We start from the raw sequence: 20,255 nt of genomic DNA, 5'->3' as shown, positions 1-20,255 counted from the left end.
TGATCAGATATGACTTGCAAACATTTTCTCCCATTCAGTAGGTTGCCTTTTCATTTTATTGATGGCTTCTTTTGTTGTGCAGAACTTTTAATTTGTAGTCCCTCTTATTTGCTTTTGGTGTGTTATATTTTAAAGAAGCATTACCAAGACCTATGTCAAGGAGCTTACTTACCCTATATGTTTTCTTCTAGTTTTATAGTTTCGGGTCTTAATTCAACTCTTGAATGCATTTTAAGTTTTGTGTGTGGTAAAAGATGGTGGTTTCCCCAAGACTACTTATTGGAGAATCTGTTCTTTCTCCATTGTATATTCTGGGTAGTAATTTTTTGTTCATCATGCTTGCTAATATATTAGCTCAGTTAATTTTGTTTTCATTCTCCTTTTAATATATTGAATTTAATCTGTTTTTCTTACGATTTGAATGCTCTGTGGTTTAGTTAAGCTATATATTCTTTTTTTCCCACCCACCCCAAGGTGTACATTCTTAAAAAAAATTTTTAAAGATTGATTTTAGTTTCCAATCATATCATTCATGACTTGAGATTCTTCCCCTCCTATCCTGAACAGTTCTAAGCAAGAAAGAAATTCAGGGGAATGTGGCTCTCACAGTCTGTCAGAGACCTTCCTATATAATTATATATATACAAATTCATCAGGCTAAATTAACACTGAACTAATAATTGCATGGTATAACCTCATAGTGACTCAGCTCAGCTCACTGTGTTTGTGATGGTGTACACATTATAGAAGTAGGTTCCTCAAATTGGCCCTATCTAAAATTAACCTAATTTGGGGTTGCAAAAATTGTTTTATTAATCCTTCATTTTAAAAGCAACACCTTTTAAAAACCTGGCACTGAGATCCCATTATTCTACTCATGTTGAATAGAGGTATTTTTTGATAGTCACCCCCCTCTGCTGTGATTTCATTCTGCCCCAGAATTTTTAGAAATTCTTTTTTTTTCTTTTTACAGAGACAGAGTCAGAGAGAGGGATAGATAGGGACAGACAGGAACGTAGAGAGATGTCAATCATTAGTTTTTCGTTGTGGCACTTAGTTGTTCATTGATTGCTTTCTCATATGTGCCTTGACCATGGGGCTATAGCAGACCAAGTAACCCCTTGCTCAAGCCAGTGACCTTGGGTCATAGCTGGTGAGCTTTGCTCAAACCAGATAAGCCCGTGCTCAAGCTGGCAAGCTGGTCCTCCGCATCCCAGTCCGACACTCTATCCACTGTGTCATCGCCTGGTCAGACTGCCCCAGAATTTTTAAATTAATTTTTGGAAATTAACCATTAAAGCCATAGAACTAACTTTAGTTTTCTCCCAGGGATGTTCTAGAAAATAACTACAAAAAAGCAAAAGAAACAGAATGATAAAAGATTTTATTTGCTAGCATTTACTGCTAGGTTAATTTATTACAAAGACAATGACATTTTGTTGAACTTGGTTATAATTAAACACACTGTACCATTCAAGATCATTATACGTAGGGGGGATGTTGGCGTGGGCTGGCATGCCAGAATGGAAATAGGAACTTTATAGCAAGCCCCACCACCAGCTGTTCAAGAGAATTTTACAATTAATTGGTCCCTTCGTTGAGGAGGGTCTGGCTCAGAAGAAACGGGCCCTGGCAGAGCTGCACCCTGTCCATGGTGAACCACTAAATACAATCTCTAAAAGATCACAAACTTCTGAATGCTGTTTCATTAGGGATCCACTGTGAAACAGCATCCTTTGTGCTAGTCTTTTTATTGCATGACACCTGAAACAGTTATCAAAACTAGACCTGCATTTCTGCTAGTGCTCGGGCCTCAGAGCAGGGCTCGTCACCTAACTGCACAAATTAATGCTATTAGGTCCAATTATGAGACAAGCTTGATTATAAATACACAATTTTCAGAATGACAGGCACTTAAAGCTTATTTAAGTAAAATACAAAAATAGATTATATTAATAGGAAATATTTAGTGTTTATCAAATTATAAATCTAGGCTCTTGCCATTTTTAAAAAAGGATACTGGAAACTAAAAAGAGATGACATTCAAATAAAGTGAACAATGCATTTTCTTGTAACGTTCATTCTGAGTGCTGAACAGTAACAATCTAAGAAAAGGACTTACCACAAAGCACCTAAAATAACATTTGTAGATGGGTAGGAATGTTGTCAACCATTTCTAATTGTTTCCCTCCCAAAGCCCAGTAGCAGGACACCGAGGGTACATCCCACAAGCAATTGTCAGCGTTCTGAAACCAGGTCCTGTGCCTGCCTATCAGAGAAGTTGGAAACCCTTAAGGCGGTAGCTCCTTCCTGGGTGCTCTTTTCCCGAAGGCGCAAGAGTTATGCTTCAGATTCTGCGCCTCTATTTGCACTTGGGCTTCCGTCACTGTCATCTGGTTGGTCATCTAATAGTACATATTTTCCATCATTGGTTAGTGGTATGGACAGCATTAACTGAGCCAGTGCTTCCGGATCCTGAAGTTATGTTTAAGAAGGAGAAAAGAAAACGCTTAAAATGCACTTAAAACGCCTTTGGCTTGGCTTTCATTATGTTTAGTAATCTGGCCTCATTACTTTTTAACTTGCCTTGCCTTGAAGTGGGTCTCCTTGCTTCTCTGAAAGAAAACTCAATTGCATCACTTCTAGAATCTAGGCCTCAGTCTTCCTCTCAGCCACATGTCTCCCACAGCCAAATCCTAGCCATCTTCCCAGAAAGAGTCCAAAGGGGGGCTTCCCTGACAACAACACTCTTCTTTCAACTCCCGCCTTTTTTCTCTTTTAATCTATACTGAGTTTGCAAACTATGGTCTTTTGGCCCACTGCTTGTTTTTGTGAACATTTTATTCACTTCCATACCATCTATGGCTGCTTTTGTGTTACAACAGCAGAGCGGAGTCTGAGACAGGTGGTAAGGCCAGAGGTCTACTATATGGCCCTGGTCTAGACCATAAATTCTAACTAGCAGTTGTCATGTCATGGATATCAGTCAGTCTGTGGCCCTCCTGCCCTCACTGTGGGATAGAACCATACTAATACGGTATTCACTAGCTACATGTTACTATTTTTATTTTTTGACAGAGACAGGGACAGATAGGGACAGACAGGAAGGGAGAGAGATGAGAAGCATCAATTCTTCATTGCGGCATCTTAGTTGTTCACTGATTGCTTTCTCATGTGCTTGACCCAGGGGATACAGTGACCACTTGTTCAAGCCAGTGACCTTGGGCTCAAGCCAGCGACCTTTGGGCTCAAGCTAGTGACCATGGGGTCACGTCCATGAACCCACACTCAAGCCAGCAACCCTGCGCTCAAGCTGGTGACCTCGGGGTTCCGAACCTGGGTCATCCGCGTCCCAGTCTGATGCTCTATCCACTGTGCCACTGCCTGGTCAGACTATGTTACTATTTAAATTTAAATTAAATAAAATTTAAAAATCCAGTTTCTCAGTCACACTAGCCACAATCAATCTGTGTATTTTCCATTATTGCATAAAGTGCCCTGGACAGTGCTGAACTCCCACGAAGCTCCCCAGAGCAGGAACTGTCTTCCTCACTGCTATAATTCCAGGGTTCTTCTTATTTATACAAAGTTGGCTCTCAGAAACTTGGTGGGAGAGTGAAAGATTGTAAACTGTGGAAAGACAGGGAGGTCTGACTCTTTGTTCCCAGTGAGTGTCCAGGTGACAAGTGTCAATGCTGCTGGGCCTGCGTCCACTCTGAGGAACAGGCCTAAGAGCACATGGTAGATGCTTAAGTTTGTGCCATCCTAATTTGAAAGACAGGAATCTAGGTGACAGCAATAAGCAAAATAATAACACTAAAGCAAAAGCTATAGCAGTGACATTTAAAAGAAGTACATGCGTTACCAGTGACTTGAAGCTATCTGATAAAAAGAATGTGGTTAGAATGCTTAAAACAGAAATCCCAAACTTGGCCACACCACCTAGTGAGCAATGTTTCTCTTTTTGAGAGAAACCCTACTGTGTACAGGTATTTTGAGTGGTTGGTAAACCAACATTAAATGGACCTTACCTTTTGAACTTCAATGATTTCTTTTCCCAAATTAATAGCATAACATATCTGCAAAAGACAAGAAAAGCGGTATTTGGCAAAAGTAGAAAAGAATAAAGAATCTTAGGGGAAAAAATGTGACTGTGGAAGTACAATGAGGTCACTGCTCACGTCAATGACTGAGGACCTGGCTATAGGAAACTCATCACACAGGGCTCTGGACACAAGCGCCCACCTGTCCTGGTCTGCTGCCGATTTGTGCACACAAGAAAATACCCAGGCGAGTGCAAACTGAAGTTATTCCAGCATTTGAAATTCTTAATGGGATGCTTGTTCCCTTTCGCTCTTGATCATTTTAGCCACTGGATGTTCATACAGTGGAAACAGATACTTGCTGAAGGGGTTAATTTTGATTAATTCTAAGCAGTGAATGAAGTCACAGTTTTTTATAATGAACAAATGAACGGTTCAGATGAACTTTCTCCATGTCTACTTCCTTGGTTTGCTCGCTGGACTAGATTTTCTCCACTGTGACTTCTGCTTGGAGGGGAACTACTTTTAACACTTACTGATAGCTCTATTAAACAACTGCATCTCACAGTAAAGTTCTTCATTCACTCTTATTTGGCTGCCTGATGCATCATTTTCACAGGGAAATGTTACTTCCAGGCAGTTTTTTTTTAGTGGTGCCTTCCTAGGAGGTTATCCTTATTTAAACTCCTCAATGGGGATTTGCAGAATAGTCAACTAACTATCTGGGAGGTGGTGCAAATAAAAACCTTTTAAATATCTTTGTACTGAGATATAATGGAATCTTAAGAGGAAAAAATAAGACCTTTTCGCCTTCTGAATTGCTTTCAAAAACGTATGTGCTCAGAGACTCTCCACCTGTGGACTCAGGCAAGCGGACCACAAAGCCAACCAGCCTCTTGTTTTCTTGGTGAGCAGCGAACTGGGTGACACTGGTAAGCTCAAACTGGGAAAAAAAAAAAAAAGAACAGACTGAACATCACACAACAAACCAGAACTAACAAAGTCATTCTGCATGGAAAAGTCACGAAAAAAGTGCACTGTTACAGTCATTTCATTTGTGTTTAAGGTGGTTAAAAAGACGAATGAAGGAGTAATCACTAAAATTGGCATGTGTGAGGATACTTACATTGGCTCTGGATACTTGAGTCTGCGGGTCTATTAACCTGAAATTTTAAGAGATTCATTATATCACAAATGCTGGATATATTTATTCTTAGAGAGTCTGTGGCTTTCTTTGCACTTGTTTTGATACTGTTCCTTGATGTCTATGGTTTTTGGTACTCTCATATACATTTACTCTGACTTTTTGGTGGAGACAGAACACTAAGCCAATGCCTGTAAAGACTCAGGACATACTTGGAGGAAAGTTGTAAATAAATACAAGGTTTTACTCCTAAGAACCAATTCTTAGTATAAGGTTTATAACAAATGAAAAGGACTGATTTTAATGAATGGAAGAAATGACACTCTGATTTTTGCCAGAGACCTAGCTAACTGCTTTGAGGCTCACATTTACTGAGCACTTTCAGTGTGCCAGTCACGGCTGCAAGTGTTCTACATGTATTAACTCCTCTGCTCCTCGTGCCTACACTGGGGGCCATTTCCATTTTAGAGCTGAGGACACTAAGGCGCAGGGGTTAAATAACGTGCCCATGGTCATACAACTAACAAATGTCACAGCCAGGAATAAGCCTGGGCATTCTGGCTCCAATGCCATGCTGCTTCCCTGGAGCAATAGAACGGGAGCCTCATGCATAGATTTTCTTAGCAGCCACAGTTAAAAAAGTTTAACAGGTGAAATTAATTTATATGCTCATGTATAGACATATTATTAATATAAATTTATTGATATAAAAATTGAGCTGCTTTTTATTCTTTATCGGGGGTTCTTTATCTGAGGCAGGACAAGATCTTAGAAATTTTGTATGTACATATTATATTTTGCATTTATAACACATCTCAGTTCAGAAGGGTTATGCTTCAGGGAGACGTGTAGCCACAGTACTGGACAGCTTCACTGTGACCTGACAGTCCTTTGCCATTGTTCATATAGACCTCATTACCTGAACCTCCAAATCATGTAGTTAAAATAGCTTGGCTTCTTGATTCTCAGCCCAACAAATACTGAGCAGACATTCCTTTTGGTGGTCTAGGCAGGCTCATGTCCTGTATTCATGGTGGTTAATTTTTAGAAATAGTCCTCTCAGAGGAATGACATAAAAAACCCAAACACTTTCCATTCTCAAGCTCTGAGATAGACAGTTGCTCCCAAGGGAGAGCAATCTTATGAACAACAGGATTCACACCACTAAATTCCTAAAGACAGCATTAAAGGAGCATCCTATAAGACCGAAGTGTAAAAACGAATAGTGCAGGAACAAGGGTAGTATCTTAATTGAACATTCTGGATGGGTAAATACACTCTGAAAGGGAAACCAGATGGAGCTATAAGAAAGTCCGAGACGGAACTGAATGTACCTCAGAGCCTGGCTGGTGACCATCAGGTGGGACTCTGTCGTGCGGAAGATGTTATGAATAGCCCGTGCCGCCAACACTTGTCTCATCGCTTCATAAATCACTTCGGTACTGTTGTCTGTTTTAACTGCCATCGATCCCAAAAACCGAACTATAAACATCTGTTGCAAAAGAGAATCTGCAAAAGAGCATTTTCTGCTCAGGATGAGTCTCGTCCTGCCTGCTGCCGGGCTGCATGGGCCACACGGGCTGGTCTGAGAAGAGCCTCGCCACGTCAGGTCTGGATGCCGTTCAGGGGGGCTTTCTACCCAAGTCTCGATCTTTGCTTTACAGACCGCAGACTGCCCAAGGTCTGAATCTCTGCTGTCTGCGTTTTGTCTGTTTGTAACTACTTCCTGACTAGAAAAGCCCTACTTTTCTCCACCTATAACGTAAGACAGTGCTGTCTCGAGACATTCTTCTGCACTAAAATCAGGTGATGACATGTAGGTAGCAGTGATGATACCTTTTCTCTGAAAACAAATTTTTCCACTAGACAACAGAGAATTCATGACTTTGGACCACTAATTAAGTTCTTTTATAAAACTTATTTGAAGAAAATAGACCTGATATCGAGTCTTGTTCATTTATTATTATTATTATTTTTATTCATTTTAGAAAGGAGAGAGAGAGAGAGAAGGGGGGAGGAGCAGGAAGCATCAACTCCCATATGTGCCTTGACCAGGCAAGCCCAGGGTTTCGAACCGGCGACCTCAGCATTTCCAGGTCGACGCTTTATCCACTGCGCCACCACAGGTCAGGCTTGTTCATTTATTATTGAGGGGCAGTGATGATCTACTCCGTAAACTAATGGAGATCTCAAACTCAGTTTGCTGCCTGATGCTGCGGCACGCCCAGGGCCGGCTTTCCAGTCCCGGCCTGCCCGGCCACACGGGCCAGCGCCCCAACTGAAGGTCACGAAGAAGTGCTACAGATCTTTCCTCTGTAAGGACAACTCGTTTACCCACCATGTCAAACGTAGCCTTTTTGCTCCTTTGCCCTCCCATTAGTATCCTAGCCCCTAAAAATAATGAGTTAAAAAACTTAGGAAAATATAACTGAGACAATGTCATAAATGGTTAATCCCACATGAAGCATTTTTGTAAGTTTTAAAGTTTCTGTCTAGACTTTACAAACTGGACTGTATGAAAAGTCAGCTAGATATAAGTGGAGAGTCAGATTTGAGGCAATATTTTCTAAATTAAAAAAAATTTTGCCTAAAGCTGGAGGAGTACCAGTTCTCAAGCCCTACTTTTGCATGTCAGTAAGTGGCATTCCATCCTAATGCCATTTGCCAGTCATGCAGGTGATTAAAATGAGGTCTCACCAGCACTCTGGCTACTCACTTCTTGGTTGGGAACTCAAGACCTGCTCTGTGGAGCAGGAGTTTATGGTCAGAGCAGTCAGCAGCTCTCCTGACTGGTCTGATGAACATAAGAACGTAAATCGAACCAATCCACTAATTTAAACATTTATGGGATCTTCAAATTCAAGAATGAGCTGTTTGTGCCTATGGTTTCCTAAACTGAAACAGCACATTCATGACTCACCCAGGCTGCATTTTAAGGTGACCATTTTATCCTCTGAATTTGGTTTGTAATGGTGTGATACCAGGTTTAGACATGGCAACTTCCTATGTAGGAGCTACAGAAAAGTATGTTCGTAGGTAGTGGTACAACAGTTACAGAGGACCAGTAACTTCTCCTCAGTTGTTACCGAAGGTCTAATTGCATATGTCCTAATGAGTTTTCAGAGAAAAACATGTCTGTGGGTCATAATTTCACACATTTGAAGCCACAGCTCTCTAGAATATGACACTGCATCTCATTTCAGTGTCTCTGGTCACTGTGTCCAGAGGAAGAATAAGCACAATGAACCACCTACCTTCTGCTTCTGGAAATGTGTCTTCTTCAGTCTCACCGAAAGGGTTGGTACGCCTAGGGGACAGCCAGAGTCAAATGATCACACAGCTTCAGCTAAGGGACACTTAGCACCTGAACTCTCAGAATGGCAATGGTCTTTGGAGGTGGGTGGGGATACAGAGACGTCAAAGTTATTTCCATTCCTCCCAGAGACGACCGCCCAGAGCAAGTACCTGCCGCCTCTGTTCTGGTCAAGGAACTCTGTAGCTGGAAGGACAATGTCAAACTGGATGGGTGTTCCAGGTGCAATCAGTTCTTCTACTTCAGGCACGATGACTGCCTCTTTGGGAACAATCTTGTCATTTTCCATTTCTGAGTTTCTCAGGGTCTGGCTGGAGTACGGTTTAAGAGAAGAAGGGAAAAACAAGTCCCTTTTAGTCTTAAGCCTTTGCAATCAAATGCATGCTGAATGCTGACAGAGGCATGGAAGGTTTCAACCAGGCCTTCACACCCTTCTACAATTCAGTTTTCATAAAAAGTCATTCACTCTGGCCCTGGCCAGTTGGCTCAGTGGTAGAGTGTTGGCCTGGCATGTGAAAGTCCCGGGTTCAATTCACAGCCAGGCACACAGGAGAGGTGCCCATCTGCTTCTCCACCCCTCCCCCTCTCCTTCCTCTCTGTCTCTCTCTTCCCCTCCCGCAGCCAAGGCTCCATTGGAGCAAAGTTGGCCCGGGCACTGAGGATGGCTCTGGCCTCTGCCTCAGGAGCTAGAATGGCTCCAGTTGCAATGGAGCAACACCCCAGATAGGCAGAGCACTGCTCTCTAGTGGGCTTGCTAGGTGAATCCTGGACAGGTGCATGAGGGAGTCTGTCTTTCTGCCTCCCTGATTCTCACTTCAGAAAAAGACAAATAAACAACAACAAATATAAAACCTCATTCACTCCTTTGTTGAAATCTTTCAGATCTCCTCACTGCCTGTAGGTAGCTCTGCTGCACAGCACTCTGTTACACTATGCATCACATTGTCAACTGATTTTCTATTTGTATCTTTCTCTCTGTGAGACAGATTTTTGAGAGCAGGGGCTACAGATAAATCCTATTTATTACTTGGTACAGAGCAGGCAGTCAGAAGTGTTCACTGAATGAATCGTATCTGTTGGCCTAGCACCCAACCACAACCTGGGTCTCATTACTGCCAAGAGCCTCCTTCTCCACTCCCTTCCCGTGCCCTCCCTAGTGCTGCAGCCAGCACACCTTCGCTCTCCCTTCCGTCTCCATCCCATGTGTGCTGCTCACCCAGCCCTCTCGTTCTTCAAACACCAGCTCCAATTCCTGTTCATCGACTAGAACTTTCAAGCCAGGTGGACCCTCTCCCTCCGCTGCTCCCCTGCGGTTCTTCTTAGTAAGTCACAGGGACAGGCTTGTGCCTCGCCCTGCTGAGCTACACTGGATCTGACTGTGCCACCATTCTCAAAGCCTTCAGCTCTGCCCCACTGCCGACAACTGCTGAGCACGGCACCCAATTGTCATGGCTGGACTCAAACCTATTTCTTGGCCTTACCTTGTCCCGATCATGAACCCAGTGCAGTGTGGACACACACTGAGACCCTGGCGTCTGCTACCCCTCTGAGCTTTCTGACTCTTGGGTCTGCACAACACTTAGTGGGGCTCTTTCTACCAGGCCACTGAACGATGGATGCCAAACAGTCATAATTTCTTTTTTTTTTTTTTTAAAGATTTTATTTATTTATTTTAGAGAAGGGGGGAGAGAGGGAGGGGAGGAGCAGGAAGCTTCAACTCCCATATGTGCCTTGACTGGGCAAGCCCAGGGTTTCGAACCAGCGACCTCAGAGTTCCAGGTCGACACTGCGCCACCACAGGTCAGGCCAACAGTCATAATTTCAATTTACCCTTTGGTGCCATGCTTTCATTGGCATGACACACACTACTGGTCTCTATTATTTAACCAAATGGCAACTCCCATTAAGACAAAAAGGTGGGATTCCTAGAACAAATCCTGAGACAATATTCAAGGTGGAAGAACAGCTATATGCAGGGTAATGCCCACTATAAATGGTAACAGCAAACAATGGAAGGGGCAACTACCTAAATATCCCATAGTCAATAATAAGTGTTAGAATAGTGTGTTGCTATTAAAAAGAACAACGTAAAAATATAAAATCTATGTGTGATGATGCAAAATAAAAGCACTCGTGAAAAAGTAGATGTGTGGCTAAGGCCTGGGCCACTGGTAATATGGACACATAAGAGGGGATTTTGTTCCCCATGTGTTTTGGCTTCATGACTTTGTTGATGCTGCTAGAAAATGGGGAGCGGGGGAACCCTTGCCCAGCAGGCCCATGGCCAGCCCCACAGGTCATGGGAAGCCTGGTGCTCAGCCAGCCTGAACCCCAGTTCTGCCTCAGCTGCGTTGGGAGCCCAGGGACAGTCGCCCTTCCTGGCCAGGTACACTTCTGCACAACAGGCTGCTCAGTACCCTGGTGGCTTTTAAGGATGAAGTAGTTTGTGTCAAAGTTGTAATACAAAGCTAGCTTTCCTTTGTCCTTAGTTACCTGGGGCACGAACTTTCTTGTTTTTTTCTAAAACTTGTAATGGGAGTCACTGCTTGGAGAGCCGTCTCGTTCAACTTGATGGCGACTGCCTAGAAAGCCACAGGAAGACGGGCTCAGTCCAGGCGGCGGGCACTTGCCCTCTGGACTGAGGAGGGTTGGGTACAGGGATGGCACTGCGTGTTACCTCAGGGTTGTCAGTCAGGTAGATCTGCCTAGAGATGTTGTTGATGGCGCATATCCACTGTGGGGGACAGAAAAAAGAACTGCTGAGCCCCAGAGGCCCCCCGCCGCCCGCCACACCCGGAAGGAAGTGAGACAAACAAAATCTTTACCTCTTCATTCTCCTTTCTGCTCTCTGCCTGCAGGATTATTCCCCTGAAATCAAATGCATGTAAGTGAGTGCTTCCCAGACCTCAGTGACTGAGGATTACTCTACAGAAACTGAATTTGCTGGGGCCCCGAGGGAAAGGCCAGCAAGGCAGAGGAAGGAGAAAGGCGGCTCTGAGCCTGGCTCTGCTGCCCACTCACTGGCATGGGGGACAAACGTCCTTTCCTTGGGTCTCAGTCAGTCTTGTCATCACTCAGAGGCTGCCATCCCTACAGTGCTGACTGTCCTGCTGGCCCCTCTCAGACGACACCCAGCACCGGGCACTCTGCCAGCCCCTCCTCCCAACACACCCACAGAAGGCACTGGAGCGCCCCACTTCTCCCAAGGACTGAGAATGTGCACACGGAGAGCGGGAAGAGACAGCACCGCCCTGCCTCTGTGAGGCTGAGCACTACAGGGACCTCACCTGCCACTCCGTTCCTCACCCCGGCTGGGAGGGGGTGTGGCTCCCTATGTACCAGCTGAGGAACCGAGGCCCAGGAGTTCAGTGACTGCCTGGCACCGTGCCTAGAATCCAGGCATCTTCAAGCCCAGCACTTCCCCTCGCTCAGGGACAAGGGACGATGCTTGCCAGTCTGAGAGGTGACAGTCCACACTGCCCCACCACTGCCCATTCTCCCAGACATGCTGGTGCTCAAATAAAACTTCAAGTTGGAACCCCAAAGGAGCCAATGCCGGCAGAGCAGTTCTGACTGAAGGAAGGGCCACCCATCTCCCCCAGGCAGGGGCACCTCCACCTCTGGGGCTCTGATGTCCTTGGAGCACAGCCGGAAACCACTGCTCTAAGAGACAGGGGCGCCCAGTGAGATGGGATCCACTGTGAACAACTATAAGGCTGCCATTTAAGAGCAGGATCTCTTCAGGGCCCGTGATGTGTGGGGACAGCATGCATGGGCACACCACTCCTGCAGCTAAACACACTGCACGCTCCCATTTCAGCTGGAAAAACTGACTTCAGGCATCTTTCCTTACTGACTTCCCTGCTCGTCCCTATCCCACCATAGCACGAATATAGACACGCATCTAGGAACAGGAAAGGCATAGCCACAGCCTTCCCTGAGAACCCGTGCCGACAAACAGCAGCCTTCCTCAGCACCGTGCACGTGGGTCAGCTCTTCTCTAAGCCACAGACAAAGCCTCACTGGGATGGATGCCTGACACAGGGCAGGCTGGATCCCTCAGGGGTCATGTGTGCTTGCTGAGAACATAAAACCATTCTCCTGGGAGGTCCAGTGCCGGGAACGAGTCACTGCCACTCCCATGGAGGAATGAGCTAGGAGGCCCCCGGCAAGGGTGGGGTCACACGACTTGTTCTCCACCCACAGAAAACCCACAGGACATACGATTTCCCATTGGGAGTGGTGATCTGGAAGCAGTAGCGTCGGTCTTCACAGTCCACCGCCATCACGGAGCAGTTGTCCAGGTCCTGGATCAAACCTCCAGCCACGGCGCCCCTGGGCTGACACATGAGATTCCCGCCTTGTGTGAAGAAGTAAAGTCTCTCCCAGGTGGTGGTGACCAGCCCTGTTTTACTGTAAGAATTGTGTTTTAAAGTCCATTAGTATTAGAAAGAATGAGCAGCACTTCAATGTCTGCTGCCTCTATGGGTGTCAATGATAATTTAGAAACATTGCATTTCTTTAAAGTAAATTGCTTTGAAAATAATTCAAGTGCAAAGAGCAGCAGAAGCGCGATCAAACTTGAAGGCTCTGGGAGATGAATGGCCCCACTCACAGGGATGCCAGCCCAGGGCCAACGCCATCGGGTGGGATGCGCCTGCCTCGCAGCCAGGCCAGCTGCTGAGCAGAACCCATGGCCTCTGGAGCAGAATCAGTGCGTCACCACTGGGGACTGACACCTAGAAGGTCATTTCTCTAAGACATGGAGCTGAGCTGCTTGTTGTCATTTTGGTCACCAGGGTCACCTCAGCCCACACCCCGGACTCCTGGGGCCTTCAGCCAGATTCGATTTTGTTCCAGCTGGATGTTCTTGTTTTGTGGGCTGTTTACAAGAGGAAAATCCAGTTCCTGCAAATAACACCAGGCCCTTGTGGCCTTTTCTACCTGTACTACTTTAGTTACAGAACTAAAGGAGACACCTGGCCCGTGATCAGGCGGGCAGCTTACAGACCTGGCAGGAAGAGAGCTGGCCATTTCTCTCCGCCCCCTCCGTCGGGGCAGCAAACACACTGACCTGACTCAGTTCTGACTGAGTAGCAACTACGTGTGAGGCACTAGGTTTCCTGCCTCAGTAACTGTAATTCCCAAAGAGGTAATACCTAGCTAGCATTTGAGTGTTTACTGCCTGCTAGGAAATACTGCATTCAGCCCTTGTAACAACTTTATGAAGAAGGTGCAGCATCAGCTCTACTTTACGGATGAAGTGATTGAGGCCCCACTGATCCATGGTCTCTGAAACCAAAGTCAGAGTCTTCCCCCCACCTGCTAACAGCCCCTCTCTGCTCTTAGATGCAATTAAACCTGACCCTCCTCATTCCAAATGGACATTTAAAGACCTGAGCTTAGCTGAGTCTGGGACTTGGTCTAGATGAACGAGATGACTGGTGGAAGTCCTGGCCCTCAGCACTGTCTCAGCGGCAGATCTCTAGAACACTGCTCTTCCCTGCCAGGCGCCTGGGGGTGGGGGGGCAGACAATAACTATCACTGGTCCAGGACGGTGACAGTTAACAGCAATCTATCTGCAAGCGGCCATGGTGGCCTGTGGTGTCTTGGGAGTCCAAGTGCTGGGGTCTTACATGCTGCTTCCAGCCCATCTCTCAGTGCACCTAGGCCCTGGGTCCCAGAGGCAGGGGTGCTGGGGTGGGAGTTCCTCCCCAACCTCGCCCACCCCCTCCCTTTGGTGGGGCACTCAGCAGACGCCCGCAGCCACTCTGAGGGGCGGGCAGTGGCGTCCTCACTTTCTAAGATTAAGGTAACCAGCCTTCTGGATGAGGTTCCTGTTGATCTGGGGTGTGGTCAAATCAAAGTCAGGAGTGTAGGTTGCTTCGTCGACGGAGAGCAGTTCCTGCTGGGACACCCTCATCTTTTCTGCTTCAGCCTCCAGTTCCACCTGAATGCTTAGGACAGAAGGAGTCAGGTCAGTCACACAGCACTGGCAGCCAGCATGCTGGGCAGTAGGTGGCAGAGCTGTCCCCATGATCCTGCCACACAAAGAGAGCCGCAGCCTCACACAGCCCAAGAGCTGGTGATCAGAGACTCAAGGCTGCGCAACTTGAGTGTTTATGGGGCTGCTGTTTTAAAACAGAACATAAGGAATGCCACTGGGCAATGCCTGCACCCAGCTACCGTTTCTCGGCTGACAAACTGGTATCCGTAATCACAAGCATTGATACAAATTTTAGGAGGAAAGCTTCGATGAGCCCCTTCTTAGGGGCGGCAGGGCTGGCAGCCTGTGACAGTACCAGAAAGGCAATAAGGAAACAGCAGTCACTCCTGCCCCACCGTGGTTTAGGCAGGTGCCGGGGAAATGGCCAGTGGGACAGGGTAATGACCAGGAGTGGGACTAAGACAGCCAAACGCCTGCCCCACCTGCTGGTGACAGGCTTGGTTATAAAGTCCAGCCGAGAAAGCAAACTTCAGAGGCATGTTCTGCTTCTCCACAGTGCGGAAGGAGACAGAATTACAAGGGTTAAAAGCAGGACCATGGGGCCAGATGCCAAGTGTTTCACACAGAGGTTCCTCAGGGTGTTCTCTCAGAAGGGTTCTGCGGGCACGAGTCTGGGCTGCACACTGCACACTCTCCTGCGGGGCTTCACGTCTCCACTGCCTGCATCTCTAATGCACTGGACGCAGGCCATCACCTAAGTGAGTTCTGGCTATGTTGACATTTGACAGTCCAGGAGATGGAAGGAGGGAAGCAGCCAAAGGGTTACAAAACCACTAAGGTTCTTAAGCGTCTGTGGGTGATAAAGCTCTGTGGACTCAATGAAAGGCGAGGATTCTCTCCCCCCCAAACACTCATGTGCACCAACAAGACAGAAAGACATATTTCCATACCCTGGAAGCCATGAAAAGTACTCAAGCGACCCTATTCCTAGTGAGAGAAGCCTGGAACGGGAGGTGCCTGGCACCTCTCAGCTCACTACCACTATCACACCCACTGGGGACAGGAGTCAGAGTGGCTCTAGCATCCGTGACGTGTGGGCAGGGCAGTCTGAAAAGATGACGTATTATTATTATTTTTTGTATTTTTCTGAAGCTGGAAACGGGGAGAGACAGTCAGACAGACTCCCGCATGCGCCCGACCGGGATCCACCCGGCACGCCCACCAGGGGCGACGCTCTGCCCACCAGGGGGCGATGCTCTGCCCTTCCGGGGTGTCGTTCTGCCACGACCAGAGCCACTCTAGCGCCTGGGGCAGAAGCCGAGGAGCCACCCCCAGCGCCCGGGCCATCCCTGCTCCAATGGAGCCTTGGCTGCAGGAGGGGAAGAGAGAGACAGAGAGGAAGGAGGGGGGAGGGGGTGGAGAAGCAAATGGGCGCTTCTCCTATGTGCCCTGGCCGGGAAGATGACGTATTTTTTTAAAATAAGCAATTGCAAGAATGAAATTGATTCAAAAAAGGCTTAATGCCTTGTTTATCTTTTATAAATCAATATAATGATCAGCGGTTCCTGAAAAGTTGCAGTACTTCTGGCTACTAATCCTGTTAGCTCTTGAAGAAAAAACACAAAGCGCTCTTCTAAAATATCCATGGCAAGTCTAGCCAGACTCAGGCTTCTAACATGTGAATCTTGAATAACAACAAAAGAAGACCTTAAGAACCAGAACTTGGACTCAATAGGTAAGTACCCCTGCGGACATTTCAATCTTTTACTGATATACAAACTTTAAATGTAGTGGACAGGACTCTGGGCTCCTCACAAGCTGGGAACTGCAGAATCACTCCTTCTAAGCACACAATTCCACACCGCTGCGGCAGAGCCGCCCCCGCCTCCCAGAGCAGCTCAATCAGCAGGAAAGCGGAAGGCACAAAGAGCCAGACTGGAGTGCAGTGTACCTCTGAATCATGTCCGCGACGGAGGATAGAAAGCTGTCCATACTTTGGGAAAACATCTCTGCTCCTTTCTTTAAGAAGTTAATCTGAAAGATATAATTACAATATTCTGATTACACAGTCTGAAAATGAAATTGCAGCTGCTGACTTTTTGGGAACCAATAGAAGGAATACCTCACTTCCTGTGATTCCTGGGCATTCACCTCCCAGGTTTGGATCCCCCGTCAAAACCAGAAGGGTAGGGGTATGGGAAAGAGAGGACGACGACCACCTCTGTGCCTTACTGACACCTGCAACCATCCTGCCCAGAGAAGCTCAAGTGTCCATTTCTTTCTATGGCTGGGCCTTTACACAGCTGAATATTGCTATGAGCTGCTCCACTTTACACACCCAGCTGCAGGGAAGCAACAGTTGCAAACCTATGTCATTTATGAGAGAAATTCAGCCTGGACACGGGTATTCCCTCCAGTGCTACCTGGCTCCTCTGTCTGATCTGCAAGCAGGCCCTGCCCTAGGCGATGTGACCAGGCCCTGACCTCTCACAGAGGAGGCTAGCAGGTGTTAGCAGTACAACCTGAGGCTTGGGGAAGCATGTAAAGGTGTCTTTACTTTTCCTAGTATAAAAACAGATGACAATCAGGATTATCCTAATTCAAGGTAACACATGCAGGCAGATGTTCTGGTCCCGTGATCTCTTTCAATCATACAGAGATGAACATTTTGAATCTTTGAAATGTTAAATAGCAAAGTCTGTTAAAAGAGCACTTTGCATTTCTAAGGGCACATCATGGTGGTTTTTTCTCTCCTTCCCCTCCCTGAACTCCTACTTGGAATTTATACGCAAGTCCATGTCTTAGCTCCTCCACTGTTCTCTAAGCTCCTAGAACAAGACTCACACATTCCCTCAGAAGTCTGATGGAATGGATAGAAGAAAAGGATGAGACACTGGCTCCTACAGCGGCGTCACATGCTACTAACCGTATAAACACCATACTGGAGTCATTTGTGTGCTCCCTTTCATAAACCTGTCCACAGATTACAAAACCTCAATTTGTCTGCAGGCATGAGGACTGAATCACAACTTAATTGAAAACCTGTTTAACTAGGGCCAGGGAAGACAGAAACAGAGTAAAACCACCTCCACTATGGCGGGTGATGACTAGAAGTCTGATTCAGAGGAATGTCATCCGAAGACCATGTGCCGTCGTGAACACTGGGAGCGCAGTGGGCAAACGACCATCAGCTAACAAAGGTGGGTGCTCAGTGACCACTGAGGTAAAAGGGCTGCTCCAGAGTCACCCAAAGATTCACAGAGTGAGACAACCACCTGGTCTAAGACAAAGAACTACAGTCTCACCAGGATTAAAATGGCTGCAGCATGAGGGGCTATTTGGTCTTGTGTCTTGAAATCTGGAGACTTTTCACACAAAAAATGAAAGGGCCATCCTCAGTCCTCAAAAACGATACTGCCGCTGCCCAACAATGCCACCGCGCTGCTCTGCTCTCCCAGGTGCGCCCGCTGCGCCCGCCGGCCCCTCCTTCCCCACTGCAGCGGAGCCCACTGAAGAGGTGCACGTGGGGGGCGGCGGTGCAGTCCTGGGCCATGGAAAGTGAAAGCAGCTGGCAGCAAACCCATCCTTAGATCTTTTAAGGACTATCTGCTAACAACCAGGGTCCCAATACTATTTCAGGCCTGCAGCTGTGCATCTTCCCGGGACTCTAAGCTCAGGACCCCCCTGACTCTGGGCCTCTAAGGAGCAGGGATTACTGCTCCAAAGGCAAGGCCCGTCAGTCCAGGGACATGACAAGAGTATCGGCCAGAGAGAGCAAAGGGAGTACCGGCATTCTCTAACCAGCCAGCACACCCACCGGGCAGGCAGAGCTGCAATACTCAACAGGAGAGGAGGGCAACCGAGAGGACGCCCGTGTGCGCGGTGCCATCGCGAGGAAGCAGCTGGCTCCCAAGGATCGGCCGAGGGCTGGCGCCCACAGCTGGGCAGCACTCATATTTTGGCTTAACCCAGCTTTACCCAGATGACTCGGAAAGATTATACTGTTCTATTTAAATATCACCACTGAAGGCATAAGCTGACTTTAGTGTCCTCATCACTCAGCAAGGTAACATGTTAAGAGAACAGACATCTGAATTTGGATGTTAAAAACCCTCCTTTTCCTGAATGAGAGTGATAGTGTTTTATTGAAATGTATGTATTTTTAAAAAGTATTATAAAAATAATAGCTGCTTCCATGTAGGTTTAAGTTGCTGACTTTTTCCTGCTCAACATTTTGCTTCCTTGCACCCCATTGTGTTCCTAGATCATCGGCTGAGAGAAGGTTCCCGGTATGTTTCTCGCAAACCAGAAGTTTGGAGTCAACCTAAGTGGGGCTAAAGCGGGGCAGGGACAGCAGGTGAGCGCTGGTGCTGCTTGCCCCATCCCCACGCACTCCTGTCCCTGCTGGGCTGGTGCCATAGTCAAGGCCCTGAGACTAGGACCTCCCTGCAGACAAATGTTCTGCAGACCATTAGATGGGGGAAGAACCAAATACTCCACAGTGACTTCACCAAGTACTGGCAACACTTCCCACGCCCTACATGCCAAGGTGCTGGCGCCCCCCTCAGCTATGCCTGGTCTGGGAGCAGCCCGGCTGAGGAGCCTTACCACAGTGGGTGGCAATGGATGGCAGAGTCCTAGTGTAAGCCTGGCTCTGCCACCGGGACAGTCAGCTGCTCCTCAGACATCAGACTAGGCCTGGCTGTCCTCTGGACCAGAGATAAAGGTCACGCCCTTGAACCCACAAGAAACGTGGGTTCAAGGCCATTACTTCCTGCACGAACAGCCTCACAAGACCAGCTAGCAACAACCCAGCGTGACGGGAAGCTCTGTCGGTGCTGACCCTCAGCACGTTTCCAGGGCGGCCGTGCGCTGAGTTTCTGCCTCTGATGAGGGATGCGCGGTTTGTCCTCAGTGCTACCTCAGTAGAACACCACGCGGTCCTCCACAGCTGGCTCAGGCCTGATGCCTCCGGGGAGGGACTGCCCTACCTGTGCATGGGCAAAGCCCAGCATGGGCTCCATCATGGCTGCGCGCTTCCTGTACTGTAGGGCGTTGAGGGCGCAGTAGTACTGCAGGGATGAGAGGTGCTGTTTCCGCCGGGCAGCTGCCACCTCCTTCACCACCTCGGCCTTCACCTGTGGAAGAGGTGACAGGGGAACTCTGTGACAGGCAACTCTGTGAGAGCCTGCAACTTTAGAACATGGTCGCTTCTACATTAGAACCATTTTTGTGACCAAGAGAATAAAACACATATAAGGTTCCACCTCGTGTTTTTCAAAGTCCACACTAAACATTCCAGAGTGATAGCTCTCCATGTTTTGAGGCTGCCCTACCAAGTGCCACCAGCCTTTAGGAAAACAATATGGCTGGGCGCTGGTTCACTGGTGAGACTGTATTCTAAGGGAATCATGTAACAAATAAAAGTTATATGCCTGAAAATATCCAGTATTATTATAGCAGTGAAAAAGCTAGAAGGCAGGGGTTAAAGACTGAAAGTCAACACCCAGGGCAAGCAGTTCAAGTGCCTGCGTGTATGAGTTAGATAAGTGGTCCCCAACCTTTTTTGGGCCACGGACTGGTTTAATGTCAGAAAATATTTTCACGGACCAGCCTTTAGGGTGGGATGGATAAATGTATCACGTGACCGAGACAAGCGTCAAGAGTGAGTCTTAGACAGATGTAACAGAGGGAATCTGGTCATTTTTTAAAAATAAAACATCATTCAGACTTAAAAATAAATAAAACGGAAATAATGTAAGTTATTTATTCTTTCTCTGCGGACTGGTACCAAATGGCCCACGGAC

General features: G+C 47.1%; 1 protein-coding gene across 1 annotated transcript in view; it reads right to left on the bottom strand.

The window, feature by feature from the left end:
• Positions 1-1,367: 1,367 nt before the first annotated feature.
• Positions 1,368-20,255, bottom strand: part of APPL2 (adaptor protein, phosphotyrosine interacting with PH domain and leucine zipper 2) — a 45,267-nt gene continuing 26,379 nt past the window's right edge. The window contains exons 8-21 of the mRNA XM_066356115.1: positions 19,440-19,586; positions 16,400-16,482; positions 14,300-14,458; positions 12,725-12,913; positions 11,326-11,368; positions 11,178-11,234; positions 10,994-11,082; positions 8,653-8,811; positions 8,442-8,494; positions 6,522-6,696; positions 5,170-5,206; positions 4,846-4,986; positions 4,032-4,079; positions 1,368-2,475 (exon numbers count right to left, since the gene is read on the bottom strand). Coding sequence (XP_066212212.1) covers positions 2,341-2,475; positions 4,032-4,079; positions 4,846-4,986; positions 5,170-5,206; positions 6,522-6,696; positions 8,442-8,494; positions 8,653-8,811; positions 10,994-11,082; positions 11,178-11,234; positions 11,326-11,368; positions 12,725-12,913; positions 14,300-14,458; positions 16,400-16,482; positions 19,440-19,586 — 1,515 coding nt within the window. The 3' untranslated portion in view covers positions 1,368-2,340. The remainder of the gene's footprint in view (positions 2,476-4,031; positions 4,080-4,845; positions 4,987-5,169; positions 5,207-6,521; positions 6,697-8,441; positions 8,495-8,652; positions 8,812-10,993; positions 11,083-11,177; positions 11,235-11,325; positions 11,369-12,724; positions 12,914-14,299; positions 14,459-16,399; positions 16,483-19,439; positions 19,587-20,255) is intronic.

The sequence above is a fragment of the Saccopteryx leptura genome, chromosome 1, assembly GCF_036850995.1.
Source record: "Saccopteryx leptura isolate mSacLep1 chromosome 1, mSacLep1_pri_phased_curated, whole genome shotgun sequence".
NCBI lineage: Eukaryota > Metazoa > Chordata > Mammalia > Chiroptera > Emballonuridae > Saccopteryx > Saccopteryx leptura.
The sequence above is the reverse complement of the archived record's forward strand: the minus strand, read 5'-3'. Positions and strand labels throughout refer to the sequence as shown.